General features: G+C 39.0%; 3 protein-coding genes and 1 long non-coding RNA gene across 5 annotated transcripts; 2 read left to right on the top strand and 2 right to left on the bottom strand.

The window, feature by feature from the left end:
* Positions 1-229: 229 nt before the first annotated feature.
* On the top strand, positions 230-6991 carry cdcp2 (CUB domain containing protein 2). The gene is made up of 6 exons (XM_037788116.1): positions 230-296; positions 540-887; positions 1762-2103; positions 5096-5449; positions 6099-6277; positions 6377-6991. Exons 1-6 carry the CDS (start codon positions 230-232, stop codon positions 6680-6682), a joined length of 1596 nt encoding a protein of 531 aa, XP_037644044.1. The 3' UTR covers positions 6683-6991.
* Positions 3203-4464, bottom strand: LOC119497843. Its single transcript, XR_005209005.1, has 2 exons — positions 3923-4464; positions 3203-3693 (listed from the first exon to the last, which is right to left on the bottom strand). It is a non-coding gene; the product is annotated as an uncharacterized LOC119497843 (long non-coding RNA).
* tceanc2 (transcription elongation factor A (SII) N-terminal and central domain containing 2) lies at positions 6739-10110 on the bottom strand. Its single transcript, XM_037786259.1, has 4 exons — positions 9719-10110; positions 8876-9017; positions 7455-7648; positions 6739-7245 (listed from the first exon to the last, which is right to left on the bottom strand). Exons 1-4 carry the CDS (start codon positions 9815-9817, stop codon positions 7057-7059), a joined length of 624 nt encoding a protein of 207 aa, XP_037642187.1. The 5' UTR covers positions 9818-10110; the 3' UTR covers positions 6739-7056.
* Positions 10111-10617: 507 nt separating this feature from the next.
* Positions 10618-16638, top strand: tmem59 (transmembrane protein 59). Of its 2 annotated transcripts, none has more exons than XM_037787332.1 (8): positions 10618-10844; positions 11044-11149; positions 12108-12208; positions 12307-12459; positions 12961-13033; positions 13397-13517; positions 13637-13754; positions 15909-16638. In XM_037787332.1, exons 1-8 carry the CDS (start codon positions 10689-10691, stop codon positions 16059-16061), a joined length of 981 nt encoding a protein of 326 aa, XP_037643260.1. In that variant the 5' UTR covers positions 10618-10688; the 3' UTR covers positions 16062-16638. The 2 variants fall into 2 exon arrangements, with proteins under 2 accessions (XP_037643260.1, XP_037643261.1); XM_037787333.1 differs by having other exon boundaries at positions 10619-10844; positions 12108-12202.
* Positions 16639-16871: the final 233 nt, after the last annotated feature.

Raw genomic sequence — 16871 nt, 5'->3', positions numbered from 1 at the left:
CAAGCCACTCATGCTCATTGGATATCAGTCATTAAAATTTAGAGAGCAAAGCGTGGCCTGCGGAGGTATCAGGTTTCTCATTCAGGCTGTGGATGAATTTTTCAAAGTCCTATTACCTCTACGGGCTTCACTGCTGATGTCTCAAGGCTGCGCGCTCTGACACTGCCGTTGTTTGTCTCTGCTGGTATTGTAGCTAAGGCGTGACAAAAGCCGAATCAACAATAACAACATGAGTCTCAGGGTGGCTATACTGACTCATTTACTACTGCTTGTTGACAAGGCTGATTCTAAAAAAGGTGAGTTGCAATTTGTTATCTTGATGGAGCAAAGCTTAAATTTGATGGAAGTGCTTTATCTTGCAGGTACTGTATATACAGAGAAAGTTGGGCCTCAATTGTTCAATGTCAGCTTGTAATGCACTTTCAGAGGTTGTATCAGGTGGCTGGAAAAAATAAATAAGTAAGCAAGGAAAGAGCCATGAATCGTACTCAGTATCTTCTCCTCTTGTGCTGAAATTAAACTTGTTTTGTTGTTATAAGGTGTCAAATGTGGAGGAATACTCTCTGCTCCATCTGGCAATATCTCCAGCCCAAACTTCCCTGGCCTGTATCCCTACAACATTGACTGTTCCTGGCTAATAGTGGTGGCAGAGGGCTCCTCCGTCCTCCTCACCTTCCACCACTTTGAGCTGGAGTACCACGCCAACTGCGCCTACGACTACATCAAGATCTACAATGGCATATCTGAGGATGAGGGGAACCTCCTCGGGACATTTTGTGGTGACATCTCCCCTCCGCAGTTCACCTCTTCTTGGAATGTCATGTCCATCATCTTCCATTCAGACCGCCATGTGGCCTACAGGGGCTTCAGTGTCGGATACAGAAAAGGTAAATCCTTATATTTGATGCAATCTGATGAGGATCAGTGGGCTAACTGCCCAAAACGTGGGTTGATTTTTTTCTGGCAATACCATAGTTCACGGCTTTTTAATAAATCTTCTTGACCTTAAAGGAACAGTGCATAGCATTTCAGGGGATCTACTAGCAAAAACGGAATATAATATTTCATTATAGTATAATCACCTGAAACTAAAAATGTTTGTGTTTTCGTTTGCTTAGAATGAGCCCTTCATGTCTACATAGGGATATCCTCATCACGGAGTCCGCCATGTTGCTCCGCCATGTTTCTACAGTAGCCCAGGACGGACAAATCAACCACTGGCTCAGGAGGGAACCATTTACATTTTTTTGTTACCTTAAGGCCACGCTTATGAAACTGCGGGAACGTGAGCTGCTGAGTGCAAAACTGTGGTACCACCAGCCGCCGTCTGACTTTGGCAGCATCTAGTGGTGAGGTTGCATATCGCAACTAATGGCAACCAGCTTCTCCCATGTGCCAAGCGTGTAGAACTATGGTGGCACCGCAAAAACATGAAAACGAGAAAGGCTCTATCTAGAGCCAGTGTTTGGTTTGTCCGTTCTGGACTCCTGTAGAAACATGGCAGCAGGCTCAGTGAAGACTGGACCCGCCCCATATGTATTATATAAACGGCTCATTCTAAGGTAACGAAAACACGCCGATTCTTATTTTGAGGTGATTATACACTAAAGAAAACATACTTATTTATATCATATTCCATTTCTGCCAATAAAATCCCCCTAAATGTGACACACCGCTCCTTTAACTGTCATCTGTGGTGTCACTCTTTTTCAAAACGAAAAATGTAAGGATGAATGTGAGTTTTCCTTCTATCCTTGCTAGATATGTGCGGTGGAGTTCTAACTGGCCTCTCAGGTGTGATCTCCAGTCCAGGCTACCCTCAGGAGTACAGCAACAAGGCCGACTGCTCTTGGTCCATCCACGTGTCCAACACCAGTGTGGTCACCTTCGTCTTCTTGGACTTCCAGCTGGAAAACAACGAGGGATGTAATTTTGACTTTGTCGCCCTGTTTGACGGCCCGACAGTCACCCATCGCCATCTGGGCAAATTCTGCGGGGCGGATAAACCCCCCAACATAGTCACCACCTCCAACCATCTCCTGGTAATATTCAAGTCTGACTTCAACATCGGTGGGCGTGGGTTCAAGGCCTACTATTACTCAGGTAGGAAAGTTTCATGTGATTAGTTGTATTCAAAAAATAAACTTTTCACACCAGTATGCAACATTAAGTGCTTTCGGTATTGACCTTGCCTTTTAGTGTTGTTTGGTGTAACTGCAGGAATTGGAAATTAAAAGAGGACAATTATCAACTTGACATACTATTACTCTGTTAGACTTTGGGTTTTACATAAAGCAACCATCATTCACAGTAATCCTATTCATTCGCCTATTCACTGCAGAAAAGCTGCCATGAAATCCAAGGAAGAAGGGGGAAAAAAACGCATTACATCATACTGGAAGTTTGAAACAAGGCACATGAAAGACCTCGAACATGACACAAAAGATCCTGTCATCTGATGAAATGAAAATTGAACACCTCTGCTACACTAAAAGCTGAATAGAGCAGAGCTCATCACCCGTCTCACACCATCCCTACCACGAACAAGAACAAAAGTCCCCAAAGTAAAAGTCCTTGAGTGTTCTAGCCAAATTCCAGACTTGAATCCAATTGAAACACTGCGTTATAACTTTTGGACAGCTCCTCGCAGACTGTCTATATTTGACCTTGTTGGGCACAAACCAATTGGCAAGAGAGTGAAAATCCTAAAATCCTTGACACGTATTTAAATTCCCTGTAATCATTAATCTTTACTTGAAGGTTGCCTATAAGTATGGAGGATGGAACCTGCCAAAATTAAAAATGATAATATATCAAAAAAATATATAAAAAATAAATGTAGGCATTAAATGACTGATAACATGTGTCTACCTTTGTATTAATTCACCTATCTATTTACTCTTCTATTAAATTTCCTTTTTTATTTATTTATTTATTCATTCATTTTTTATTTTGACAGGGTCCGTCCCCCATACAGAAGCGTTTAAAAAATCTAAAATGCCATGCTTTTAAATAAATAGTTTGACTTCTTGGGAAAAATGCGTAGTTTCTTTTTTTTTTGCAAGAGTTATATGAGAAGATTGATACCACTTTCATGTCTGAGAGGTATTGATCTTTACATCCAACTCTTAACAAGAAAATGAATAAGCATTTTTCCTATTCCCTTAAGCTGAAGGAGATATATTTTTTGCCAGTAAAATACTTCTAGAAACATAAACTTTTACTTTTGTAAAAAAAAAGAAACAGAAACCAGAGCACAAAGACCAAAGCACGTAGCCAAAAACCAGCATGCAGCTGGATCAAATCACCAAATCAGCTGCACAATCAACTCAAAACTAAAAATAAAATTTTACCAAATAAACCTTAATGGGCAAACCCCTATTTGTTGAGACACACCATGATGAAATGTTAACAAAAGATGCTTTATATGACAAATTAAAGCGAAAACTGAATATTTAAAGTATGGGGTGTGGAAGTCAGTGGTGTCAGTAGTGTACTGTATGTACAGCAACATGACCTAAAACCAAACCAAAACAGGAGTCTAGAGGGGAGCAGCAGAGAGACAACCAGAGAGAGGGGTCACTTTTCATTTTGCTAACATGTCTCCTCGATTCCTGTCCTTGCCTTCTGCGAGTGGAGGAGGTGAGGAAAAGACGCGAGGAGAGAGGAGTCGAGACAACAGCATGAAAAGTACTGTAAAAATAAAGAGTGACATATATCGATTCAGAGGTATATATCATATACACACAAACACACTCCTGTCTATCTATATGACAACATCAAATACAACAAATTAGTGCTGAATACAAAATAATTTTCTTATTGATCATTAAAGAATGTGGTTAGAACAGCGCCTTGTGAGGCACTACACAAACGGTGAAGGGCAGAAAGTTTGATCAGCTTAAATAACTACAACTTTTACATTTGTAGAGTGCCATGGTTTGAGATTATTCCAGCCGTGGGTCACGTCTCTTTTACGTTGCGGGTGCCAAAAAGACTTCTGCAAAGGATACACCAGTGTTTCCTCACTCTCAGCTCCTCCAGAAGCCTCCTTTCTCCTCTCTCCTCGTCTCCTCTGGTTGGATTTAAGGGATTGGAAGATCCTCTATGATGGCAGAGGGGGAACAATTTCCAAGTCAAGCAAGGAGAGAGGATGTGAGGAAGCATAAATTAACGTATTGAAAACCATCCGGGGACTGAAAGAGCTGCAGCTGTGCCCATGCTTTAAATAATCTAGATACACCGGACCTAGGTGTTCCAGATTACACCACTCACTCAGCTGCAGGGCAAAGAGAAACACAGGTTAATAATGGAGAAACCCAAGATCTCACCAGGGGTCATCACAGAGAGTCACTTGTATCAAACAGAGGATGCAGCGTCCTAAAACTCCAATGCTGAACTACACAGAGGTGGAAGAAGCATTAAGAATTTTACTTAAGTAAAAGTAGCAAAACTAGAGTGTAAAAATACTTTGATACAAGTAAAAGTTCATACGTAAAAGTACAAAAGTATTAGCATCAAAATATACTTTAAGTACCAAAAGTACAAGTACTCATTATGCAGAATGGCCCATTTCAGAATAATACATATTATATTACTGAATTATAATTAGCATATATACATCACTTTAATGTTGTAGCTAGTAAACGTGTAGCTATACTTTATATACTGATTTATTTATTTTTATTTTCAATATACAGTATTATATATTATATAATATGTTATATATTATATAATATAAGTTATATATTATATAATATATTATATATTATATAATATATTAATAATATAATATAATATAATATATAATATTATAATATAATATAATATAATATATATAATATATTATGTAATATATTATATTTACTTTCAAAATGGATTGGAGTAAAAGTATAAAGTAACATAAAATGTAAATACTCAAGTAAAGTGCAAGTACCTCATGACTTAAGTACAGCACTTGAGTAAATATACTTAGTTACATTCCACTGCTGGAACTACTGTATATTCACTGTAGTAATAAATATTACCATATTATTTATAATATTACTATAGTAAATGAAGTTGACCAACTTATCTACCAATTGTACTTTAACAGGTGAATGTCAGCAGATCCTGTCAGCTGTAAACGCCAACTTCAGCAGCCCTCATTTCCCAAACATCTACCCAAACAACATCAACTGCCACTGGAGCATCACTCTAGCAGCCGGGTACCGCATCAAACTCTTCTTCCCCGTCATGGACTTGGAAGACCGCAACAGCCTGTCAGACGAGTGCGACTACGACTCGGTTGCGGTTTACGACGGGGACAGTCAGACGGACGCCCTGTTGGGACGGTGGTGTGGCAGGGAGCAACCGCCCTTTCTCGTCTCCAAGGGCAACAAGCTGCTGGTGGTCCTCAGCACAGACAGAAACGAGGCTCACAGAGGGTTCACTGCTTCCTATCTTGGAGGTAAATGTTCCTTATGTAGTTAATTCTACTTAGACGTGTGGGTGCTGTAGGTTTAAAGCTGCAGTGGGTAGAAATGGAGCAAATATGATTTAAAAAAAGTTATTTTTATAAAACAGTCACTATATCCCGACAGTGGTGTCATTTTACAGCTAAACAGTACACCCCAAGATGTTTCTGAAAACATTTGAGGTGAGAAATAGGCATTATGGTAACAGAATATTGATTCATATTTGATCAGCGCTGCCTAGTTTGATTGGAGTTTGTAAATGATTGACAGCTGCCTCCTTTGAATGAACAGCCAATAGGAACGCTCTCTCTCTGAAATGACCTGTGATTGGCCAAAGTCCCCTGTCACGGACAAGGTGTTTTAAAGCCTGAAAACAGAGCCATGAGGAGGTGCAGAAGTCTAGTTATCTCTCTGAACACTTGAATTACAATATGCTGAAAGGTTATTAAGGAATGTTTGCCAAATGATGCCAACTGCCTACTGCAGGTTTAAGTCACACACCCTCTACTGCTTACAGTGTTCACAGTTTAAATCTCAGCTAAATGTAACTCTCAATACCTAAAATGCAAAATATCTATCTTGAGAAACAACTTGCCATTCAAAAGAAGTGTGAACTGTCTTTTTTCCCCCCTTCAATCCAAGTGGTACCTGTAAACATTAGCTGCACAAGATCAGAATTCACCATATTGATACCACAGCAGTCCTTACCTCAGCTGGACCGTGAGAGCATCTACCTGGGAGACCCAACCTGTGCAGCCCAGTTGACTGCCACCTCATATAAGATTCTTGCTCAGTTTGTCAACTGTGGTACTGCTGGCCAGGTGACTAGTTTCATATCACTTACTGGTACATCATAATATGATGATTTACCATAATTCAGCTGTTAAAGACACTGACTTGCTTCTCCTGATCCCTTACAGAAATATCGGAACATCACCGTGCTGGTAAACAAACTCTACATTGATTTCTCTGATGGGAAGCATCAGATCGTGCAAGAATATAAAGTGCAGTGTGACGCCCTGCGGAAGATAGCGTCCATATCCATCATTACAGCAGAGGAGCGTCGTCTGGAGGAGCAGGCCCAGCAAACTGACAACGACAGTAAAGACACAGCAGGGGATCCAGAAGTTGTGCCTCACGACCTGAGCGATATTGTCTTCATTAGCATCTGTGTTCTGGCTGTTATTCTCATGGTGATAGCTATTGTTTGGCTGGTGCTGCTTTAGTAATATATATATATATAAACATATGGTCTTATGCAACAAAGAAAGGACTCAAATGCTGAAGTTGTCATATTTTCAATCATATTTTGTATAAAAATGTTCAGTAAAAACAGTATAAAAACATATCATCAACAAAAAACTTCATGATTGTAGAACAAAAGGGACAGCATTATCATCACCACTAACAATAAATTACATATTCTTGACTGTGATTTACATGCATTTATAAAACAGTTTAAGGATGCTGATGTGCCACAAAGTGTAAAAGTATTTTATAAATCCTTTACAGAAAATAAAGAAATTAATAAAATGTGTATGCATCAAAAGCACCATTGCAAATTTCAAGTAAAAAAACGACCAGAGGTCTTCAACACCAGTTATTTCTTGTATTTAGAAACCAGCTGGTTGACTGATGTTGTGTTGTCCTTAACTTGAGTTCTGATATCAGGGTTGTGTTTGAAGGCAAACACCAAGGCTCTAACAGTCCGTCTGTATGAACCGCTGACTAACCGGGAGCTCTGGTGAAACACTTCTCTCTCAATGTTGTCTATAAGAGCAGAATCCTCCTGTGGGTCAGATGAGAAAAGAAAAACACATACATTAGCAAACAAATATACAAAAATATGTCAATGGACTTGCAGCAAACATACTGTATTTCTTGTAACGACTAACACAGTTTTTCTACATTTTTTTGTGGAATGTATATAAGATTCTCCATCAATTTATATTCCTAAAATATCACAACCAACAACTTCACTGAGACGCTCTTCCTCACCTTGACCTCCAGGGCCTCAGACATCAGTCTTCTAGCGTTGCTCCGAAGTCCTTCAGATTGTTTGTCGGAGCGCACTTCAATAGACGGCTTATTGGAATTCTCCTCAATGAACGTCCTCCAGTCAGTGTAAACCTTTGCTGCCATTGAACTCACCTCAGGGTCCAGATGCTTCCGCATTTTGTTGACAGTGTGACCTTAGAAGAGAGAGAGAGAGAGGTTTTCATAATGAGTTGAACTAATTTGTGTTATGTGAATTTGCATGTAAGAGGTAAACAAAATGTTGATAGGTGTTTGGTCTTTTGAGTAATAATGCTGCTGTAACAATGCAAAAGGTAGACAACTCAGGATTTGTAACCATGCAGTATATTCAACCAATGAGCTGTTCATTCAATTGAGTGGTTGTTCTACAGTCTGTGTTACATCCTGAGCAGAAAGATAATACAATTTACAATTTTACTTTACAGTGCATGTTTGTTCATGCTTTTCCACATCAATAGTTGTGCCGTTATGCCGTTGTTTACCTTTTCCCTGTTGTTTTTTGGTTGAATTGCTGAGTGATTGGAGGATTGTTCAGTTCAACTGTTGCGCAGGGTGTGAGGACTGGCTCTTAAATGATAGTTGAGAGCAGCTTGGTGCGCAAACAAACAACACAAAAAGCAGACAGCTTCGAAAAGTGCCTTTATATGTGATGATCCAGTGACCCTGTTAGTTGACACAGACTGTGTTTTGCTTCCCCCTCTACTGAAAGTATTCTCTTTTGTCACATTTTGTTTAGACACAATAATGAAATCAGCACAACATAGAAATCCTTATTGAGGTCTACAAAAATCTTTCTTTGTAACCACAGTATTATACACAAAAGAGGAGGGAAACTGCACACCAAGTGTCATTCTGATCTCTCCTTCACTAAATGCAACAGATGTTGTCAGCCAAACCAGAAACTCTGGTCTGTTTTAGGCCCTTTTGAGATTCTGTGCTCTTTGTGTTTTACTTATTGAGAGTGTGGACCGTCCTAGTTGGGGAAACAAAATATTATTATATTAATATATATTATTATAATAATTAGGTTACCTGCACTAGGACGTTAGGTAATATTTGTGCAAGGATCTGGCTTGCCTCACGATAACCTAGCGCCTCCAGGCTTTATTTTGTTCTTCTATTCATTTGTTGATTTTCACTGAAACCCTTTATACCCATTTCTTTTAGTCTATTTCATTTGGGGAAACTTTAAAGGTGGGTAAAAGGAAAAATAAAAACAATATTTCAGTTTCCTTAATTGTTTGTTATTGTAGAGGCATTTGTTCATTATTATTATTATTATTAAGGAGGCATTTTATTTTATATTATTATGTGGATGGGAACTGGTTTTCAGTCTTCTGCCTGATCAACTAAAGTCTGGGGGAATCAGTATCGCCACATACCTATTTTAGTGGACTTGAGCACCTCCCTGGATGGGATCTTCTTGCTCAGCTCTGTCAGGGCAGTCAGCAGGTTGTCTTTGGTCTGTCCTGGCAGCTCCAACATGGACTTGTAGCGCCAGATGTCCTCAATCACAACCACCCTCTGGAACAAACACAAGGGCGATGAATGACAGGTCACACACACACTAACATTGACTTTGCCTAATCATTCACACAGAGCTAGACAGAGTGATCAGGAAGAACAGCTCTGTCCTGGGATGCCCCCTCGACACAGTGGAGGTGGTGGGAGAGAGGAGGATGATGGCTAAGCTGTCATCCATGGTGGAGAATGACTCCCACCCCATGCAGGACACCATCTCAGCACTGGAGAGCTCCTTCAGCGACAGGCTGCTCCACCCAAAGTGTGTAAAGGAGCTCTATCACAGGTCCTTCCTTCCTGCAGCTGTCAGACTCCACAACCAGCACTGCTCCCAGTAGACTACAACCAGCACTGCTCCCAGTAGACTACAACCAGCACTGCTCCCAGTAGACCACTTACACACCAAAAACTGACAATAACCTGATATTTTCAGGTGGAATTTCATTCATTCTCACTGTGCAATATCATTTTCCACTTGTGCAATTGTGTTAATAGTCTGTTTATTGTCAATACTGTATATACTGCTCCTATTTTTATACTTCCTTCTATTTAAATGGTTCATATTTTGTTTCACTTTGTTTAGCTCTGTTTTACTGTGTTAGCTGATGCATCTTGTTTTTTGCACTATCCCCTTTGCTGCTGTACACTGCAAATGTCTCCACTGCTGGACTAATAAAGGAATATCTTATCTTATCTTAACTCACCCTTAAAGACTCAATTGTTGCCTGTTTGTAAACCTTTTCGTTGCTTTTCGATGTAGTAGGTGTTCCCCCCTTGGGAAGCCGCACTAAGAACTTGTCCATCTTCAAACACAAAGTAAGAAGCCACCTAGTAGACTGGCTGATTTTGACAAACTAAATAAACAGTTTAAACCTTTATAACTTTATAACTGTGACAGATGTGTTTGGTAATGCTAGCTAGCTGCAGCAGGATGGCTATGGTAAACAGTAGCTATCAATGATGCTTTTAGGTGCCATCGGAAATAACACACCCGACCCAACAAGGTGGGAAATAAGGAAATAGTTTGGAGCCTAGTACACATGGTACAAAATTAAATAAATAAGCATACATCACATTAATAAATACAGCAAACATAATGATAATAATAATAATAATAATAATAATAATAATAATAATAATAATGATAATAATAATAATAATAATAATAATAATAATAATAATGATAATGATAATATAATAATAATAATAATAATAATAATAATAATAATAATAATAATAATAATAACAATAAGAAGAAGAAGAAGAATTATGTGCTAATTTGCACGATTTTCCAGAACAGAAATCTGAACATTGGATAAAGCCAGGTTAAAGTTCTTGTTTCATTTTGTTGACATATTGGAGTCAAAGGTTTGTACAGAGCGGATTTTGGAAATCTCTTTTTATCACTCCATAAATCAGAAAATACAGCCATAAAAAGATCCATTTAGGAATACAAAATCTTACATAAATCAGGCTATGAATGTGTTGTTTTTGTTATTATCTACTTCTAAACTGGAAGAATCGAGTAATCTACGAGGAGACCATAAACACAGCAAAACCTTCAGGATCGTCTAGTTCTCGCGTGAAGCAGCAGAGTTATCGCGATACCACAGGCCGATTAAGGAGGAGGAAGAAGAGCGTGTTGAGTTGTTTGTTTAGATTCTCGCAGACAAAATGGGGACTCTTTCCTCCTTTGTTTGTATGTTGGGACTCTCCGTCCTGCTTGCGTGCACATCAGCGTCCACAGATGTGTTTGACAGCGTGTTGGGAAACACAGCATCTTGCCATAAGTCGTGTGAAATGACATACAGTTTGCACACGTATCCACGGGTGAGTAGTCAACTGCTGCTCTCGATGAGGAACTAATGTCTAGCTATTAGCTAACGTTTGGTAACTTAGGGACTAACCTAGTGATATATTCACTTTGTCACGACGTCTTTAGCTGAATCAGATGTTGTCTGTTGAAGGAGAGCTTTATGACTTGAAGTTGCATCATATCTCACGGTTATTATTGTTGTGTGTTTTGCAGGAGGAGGAACTGTACGCCTGTCAGAGAGGCTGTCGTCTCTTCTCCATTTGCCAGTTTGTTCGTGACAGTGAAGATCTGAATCAGACCAAATCTGAGTGTGAATCAAGTAAGCTATGCACTGAGCCTTTGGCCTATTTCAATTCACCAATGCACAGTCCAATACCAGGCCTCTGATATCTGCTGTTATCACCTACTGTAAAGCTATAAAACACTTGTTCCTGCATATCATATGATCAGCCTCCATGGTTACACACCCAGTTTCAATTCTGTGCAATATATCCTTGATGCAATACCCTCCTGGGAACCCAGTTAAAAACTTCCAAATCTTTTTTTTTTTGTGATTTCCTTCCTATTTAGGGTTAAAAAGAAAATCTTAACAATTTAGGCTTGTTAAACTTTATTTTTAGTGGACTACAGGACTATTTCAGTGTGAAAAGACTAAACAAATGAACAGATTATGGCTGTAGAGTGATATTAAACCAAGAATACATTCAAATTTATTTAAAAAAATGCCATATCACTGGAAAACCCATGATGTCATCTTTACAATACACCAGGGGTTGATAGAGTAGATCAAAAGAGTAAGAGGATATGCATGTGGACAAAATGTCCATTACAGAGGACACATGTCAATGGGCTGGTTAAACACCTCAAGTGCAACTACCTTTGTTTACATTTTATTTATTACACCTACCCTACCTATTTTACAAGTTTAATTACCTCTGTTTACATTACATCTATTTTTTTTACATTTTATACCTCTAGTGTAACACTTCTGATTATATTTATTTATTACATCTACTTTACCTGTTTTATTTGCTTTATATACTGTGTGTGTATTTTACCTGTTATATGTTTTATCTGCCTTGTTTAGTCTTGCCAAGCATTTGTTTTAAAGCACTGACCAGAAGTGGCAACTGTGAATCTAGTTGTTTTTAATACAATGACAATAAAGCTTTTTATTCTATTCTAATTTCATAATGTGTGGACTTCTTCCACTCCTTTTGTCTGTAATCCTGTTTCACCATCTGTTCCCTCTCTCACCACCATCAAAACTTCCGCAGCCTGTCGTGAAGCCTACACCCACTCTGATGAGCAGTATGCCTGCAACCTTGGCTGTCAGAATCAGCTTCCCTTTGCTGAGAAACGGCTTGAGCAGGTACAAGTATGTAACAATCCCTCAGTTGGTCTGTGTGGATATACAAATCCCCTCAATAAAGAACAGTGTTCTCATTATTGCTTGTTTTTTTTGTTTTTTTTCAGTTGGATGCTATGATGCCAAGGATTCACCTGCTGCACCCCCTGACTCTGGTCAGAGGGTTTTGGGAGGATGTAATGAATCAGGCCCACAGCTTCATCACCTCCACGTGGACGTTCTACCTCCAGGCTGATGATGGCAGAGTTGTCATTTTCCAGGTATTGTGCGGAGTAGGAGGGGAAACCTAGGCCATCTAATCTAGAGTTGTTCTGATACCGATACCATGCATCTGGTACTGCCCAAAATTCAGAATATCGGGCGAGTATTCCAGTCTATGCACTGATCCAATGCCATAATTGTTAAAAACTTGTTTAACCGGAAATCAATTCTTCTTTGCTGTGCTTCCGCCCTGGATGTATCATGGCTGCCACTGGCAACTACTTGTGCGTTTTAGAGCAGCGAAGAAGAACTGATTGCAGGTAGTTTGTCGCAGCTTTTAAATAATAATAATAACTATATATTTTTATCACGCTGGAATCGGATTGGTACTCGGTATTGGCCGATACCGCAAGTTCAGGTATCAGAATCAGTATTGGAAAGGAAGAAATGGTATCAGAACATCTCTAATCTAATTCAACATTCTGTGTGCAAACAACACAGTTCATCCTGTTACTGTACAAATGTAATTTAAAAACACTGTTTTTGTCTTCTGTTCACAGACTGAACCACAAGTCAAGTTCTTCTCCCAAATTGAAGTGGAAAAAGATGTTAAAGAGGAGCCACAGAGGAGCTGTAAGTCCTCCACTCAATTTAAAAAAAAAAATCCACTTAATGGATAAAGTTGATGACATTGTCAAGAAATCTTGCGATAAAAACAAAACCAACAATGAATGTATCTTTACAGGTATTTCCTGTATAGTCAGAACCTGATTCAGTGCATTCCTTTGTGCCATAGAACACCACTGTTCACAGAAAATACATACATGAGCTTCATGAGTGACATGTTCCATCATTATGATTGATTGATGATTTAAAAATGCCTACATCGAGGCTATATATTTCACACACAATTCATAAGTCTTGTAATACACGCAGGGAAATAAAACCGACTGAATTTGTGTGCATGTCAAGTAACTTTCATTTCTCATTTTCAAGTCCCCATGTTGAGCCCAGTTTACAAAGAATACCATCGCACTTTAATCCAGGAGAGGGAGAGAGATTTGACGGGGGACCGCAGCTACGATGATGAATACAACCTCTTCAGTTGTCTTTCAAGGTTGGTTAGCGCACATTTATCTACATCGTCATGGGAGTTAAAGTGTTTCACTTGCTTCGTAGAGTATGACATTAACAGCACCAGACGAACAAGCTTAATATTTGTGCTTTTCTCCTCAGGAACCCTTGGCTACCAGGGTGGATCCTAACCACAACTCTGATCCTGTCTGTGCTGGTCCTGATCTGGATCTGCTGTGCCACTGTGGCAACCGCTGTAGACCAATATGTACCTGCTGAGGTAAGTCCTATGCTTCCTGGTACTTAGTTTAACATAAAAGCTCAATCCAGGCATGTAAATGGTTGTTAAAGTGTAATTTCAAGGTGTCATAGTTTTGTTTTTGTACTCCCTCTGGTTGATTGCTTATAATGTTCGTGTGTATGAAGTTAAAAGAATAGTTAAACATTTTGGGAAATTCACTTATCCACTTTCTTGCTGAGAGTTAGATGTAAAAATAGATGCATGTATGTTGCTGGAGCATGCAACTGGTAAAGGGTTTGTGCTCGCCGTAGTGTCTTCAGGATGAGGATGCGTGAGCCAAAAATGACATCATCACATACTGTATGACAAACAGGCTCCGCAAGCTGTCGCAGCGCTTTGTCATGCACCTCTGAATTTTTTGTATCTAGGCGCCTGCTGCACTCTCTATGTCTCAAACATGACTGACACAATAAGATAAAAGCAAATAAGTTAAATTAAAGTAAAATAATGAGATAGAAAGATGGACAATTTGTTTTAAAATGCTTTAAAAGCAGGATATCTCTATTTTGCCAGCCAAATCAAATTGTTTACAGGATATTAAACTTTTCAACCTTCATTTCATTATAATACATCTAATTCTTTCCTCACAATTGTACAGTATAAAGGTGATAAAGTATGTCCATGAATATGATATATGAGTTTACAGTTAATTACTAAGTCCTCCCCGGCATTGAGGAGGAGTCACACTCGTTAACCTCTTGTTTCTTCACAGAACATTTTGTTCGTATGCTCTCTGGCATTTTGGAGAATACTGAAACAAACAACTCGTTGAGCAGAAACGCCCTTTTGTGTGCGTGTGTGTGTGTGTGTGTGTGTGTGTGTGTGTGTGTGTGTGTGTGTGTGTGTGTGTGTGTGTGTGTGTGTGTGTGTGTGTGTGTGTGTGTGTGTGTGTGTGTGTGTGTGTGTGTGTGTGTGTGTGTGTGTGTGTGTGTGTGTGTGTGTGTGTGTGTGTGTGTGTGTGTGTGTGTGTGTGTGTGTGTGTGTGTGTGTGTGTGTGTGTGTGTGTGTGTGTGTGTGTGTGTGTGTGTGTGTGTGTGTGTGTGTGTGTGTGTGTGTGTGTGTGTCTCTGCGTGCCATCTGTGGAGGTACGCACCACAGTGCCCTGCGCGAGCATAAACAAAGCTTTAGCTTAGCATAAAGACAGGAAACGGGGAAACGGATAGCCTGCCTCTGTCCAAAGGTATCAAATCTGTATACCAGCACCTCTAAAGCTCACCAATAAACACATTATATCTTGTTTGTTTAATCTGCACATAAACGGAGGTGTCAAAACAATTATCAGACCATATCTTGTCTAGGATCAGTAACTCTCCTAGAGTCTCCGCTGGTCGCCTAGTGTTTTTACACTTGTACAAATTAAACAAGATATAAAATTGTTGCCTTTGGACAGACCCAGGCTAGCTCTTTCCAGTCTTTGTGCTAATCTAACTGGCTGCTGAATATAGCTTCATATTTACTGTAGCGAGTCACGACTGCTAGCAAGGGCTAGAGGCTAAATACTAGGCTCTTTACTGTAATGCGTAAAACAGATTTGTACTTAAATCCAGATGCGTTTGACTGTTAATTAAATGAAAAGAATGACAAGCCACAACTGCTATGGATAAATTAAAGTACTGTAGGACCTGACGGTCAACAGAAAAATGTCCAAGCCTAATTCACCCTCTTTGTCTAAATCCAAGTGCACAGGTAATATAAGTGAAACCAAACCCCTTTGCCAATTACTAGAAGTGATACTAACTGAAAGAACGTGTGCAGTCTAAACAAATAATAATAATAATAATAATAATAATAATAATAATAAAAAAGACAGGCTAAATACACACATTGGTTCCAAATTTATCGTACAGATGTGAAAGTAGCATTGATTTTCTCATCCAACTCTCAGCAAGAGAGCAAATAGACTTATTAACTTATTTCCCAAAATGTCAAACTATTCTTAAGGAATAAGTGAAACACCTTTTAATGTGAAGCAGACTGCTGGAAACACAGAACATCTTCTTCCCATATTTACCATTAAACACATACAATAACGTTGATGATTGTGCTTATATTCAAGGTTGTGATTATCTTTACTTTTGAGTGCTATTTATGTTTGCAATGCCAAAACAATAGTTTTACTTTTTTGTCTTTCAGAAATTGAGCATCTATGGTGACCGGGATTACGTAAAGGAACAGAAACTGTCTCCGTATCCAGCATCCTCCCTAGTGATCATTACCTCTAAGGGGTCAGAGGAGGAGGCCGGTCCGCTCCCTTCCAAAGTCAACCTGAGCCAGTCCAACATCTAGAAGCCAAAGCTGTAGCAGAGAAGGGATTTTCCTCTTTTATGAATAATATTTAGTTGATTTTTATCCTCTGGCACCAGACCTGTGCTTCTTTTAGGCTAAAGAGAAGTAACTACTTGCAGAAGGTTTTGTATTACTGATATAATGTCTCGTCTCCTTTTTGATGCTTTTAAAATTGGAGTGGTGAAAAGGTATTTTTTCTGTATATTTGGTATAATTGAGGCATTATAGTATATGGCAGTACAAGTAAAATATGGTTTGGGATTTTTTTCTTCAATTTCGATGTGTTCATTGGCTCCCTGTTGGTGTGCTTATTTTATTGAATAACTATTTGTGACTTAAAGTGATGCAGGTTTCAACCCAGACCCTCAACTTTTGGTAAGCTAGATTGTGCTAATATTGCAGACTCTCCCTCATGTTTCTACTGCAGTGATTTACAGATGATTTTGAATTTTACAATAAAATTCTATGCTCTTAATCTTAATTAAAAATGACGGTACACGCAGTAGGTCTTTCCTGCTTCACTGTTGTCTGTTCTCATAATGATGGATCAGAATTAAATGCAATGGAGTTAAGTTGACATGGGTGTGACTTTTTTTTCAATCAATATATACCGTAGCTAACTTTGAATCTACCTGAAGGATTAAAGTAACCGGTGCAATCATTTTCAAGGGGAGAAATTCAGAAAAGAACCCTTACCTTAAATCTTAAACTAAAATGTTGAACTACACAACAGTATGATATTATGTTTCTTGTTCAGATTACAATGCTGTGAAGGTCTTATTTGCATCTCCAGCATTACATTACAGTGGG

This window comes from Sebastes umbrosus, chromosome 12, assembly GCF_015220745.1.
Source record: "Sebastes umbrosus isolate fSebUmb1 chromosome 12, fSebUmb1.pri, whole genome shotgun sequence".
Lineage (NCBI taxonomy): Eukaryota > Metazoa > Chordata > Actinopteri > Perciformes > Sebastidae > Sebastes > Sebastes umbrosus.
This window is presented reverse-complemented; position numbering and strand designations above follow the sequence as displayed.

Coding starts and splice junctions, on each gene's coding strand:
- tmem59 (XM_037787332.1), top strand. CDS start 10,689: ATGGGGACTCTTTCCTCCTTTGTTTGTATGTTGGGACTCTCCGTCCTG. Junction 12,209..12,306: donor AACGGCTTGAGCAGGTACAA/GTATGTAACAAT, acceptor GTTTTTTTTCAG/TTGGATGCTATGATGCCAAG. Junction 13,518..13,636: donor CTCTTCAGTTGTCTTTCAAG/GTTGGTTAGCGC, acceptor TTTTCTCCTCAG/GAACCCTTGGCTACCAGGGT.
- cdcp2 (XM_037788116.1), top strand. CDS start 230: ATGAGTCTCAGGGTGGCTATACTGACTCATTTACTACTGCTTGTTGAC. Junction 5,450..6,098: donor CACTGCTTCCTATCTTGGAG/GTAAATGTTCCT, acceptor CTTCAATCCAAG/TGGTACCTGTAAACATTAGC. Junction 6,278..6,376: donor ACTGTGGTACTGCTGGCCAG/GTGACTAGTTTC, acceptor GATCCCTTACAG/AAATATCGGAACATCACCGT.
- tceanc2 (XM_037786259.1), bottom strand. CDS start 9,817: ATGGACAAGTTCTTAGTGCGGCTTCCCAAGGGGGGAACACCTACTACA. Junction 9,018..9,718: donor CAACAATTGAGTCTTTAAGG/GTGAGTTAAGAT, acceptor TGTTTGTTCCAG/AGGGTGGTTGTGATTGAGGA. Junction 7,246..7,454: donor CTGAGGCCCTGGAGGTCAAG/GTGAGGAAGAGC, acceptor TCTGACCCACAG/GAGGATTCTGCTCTTATAGA.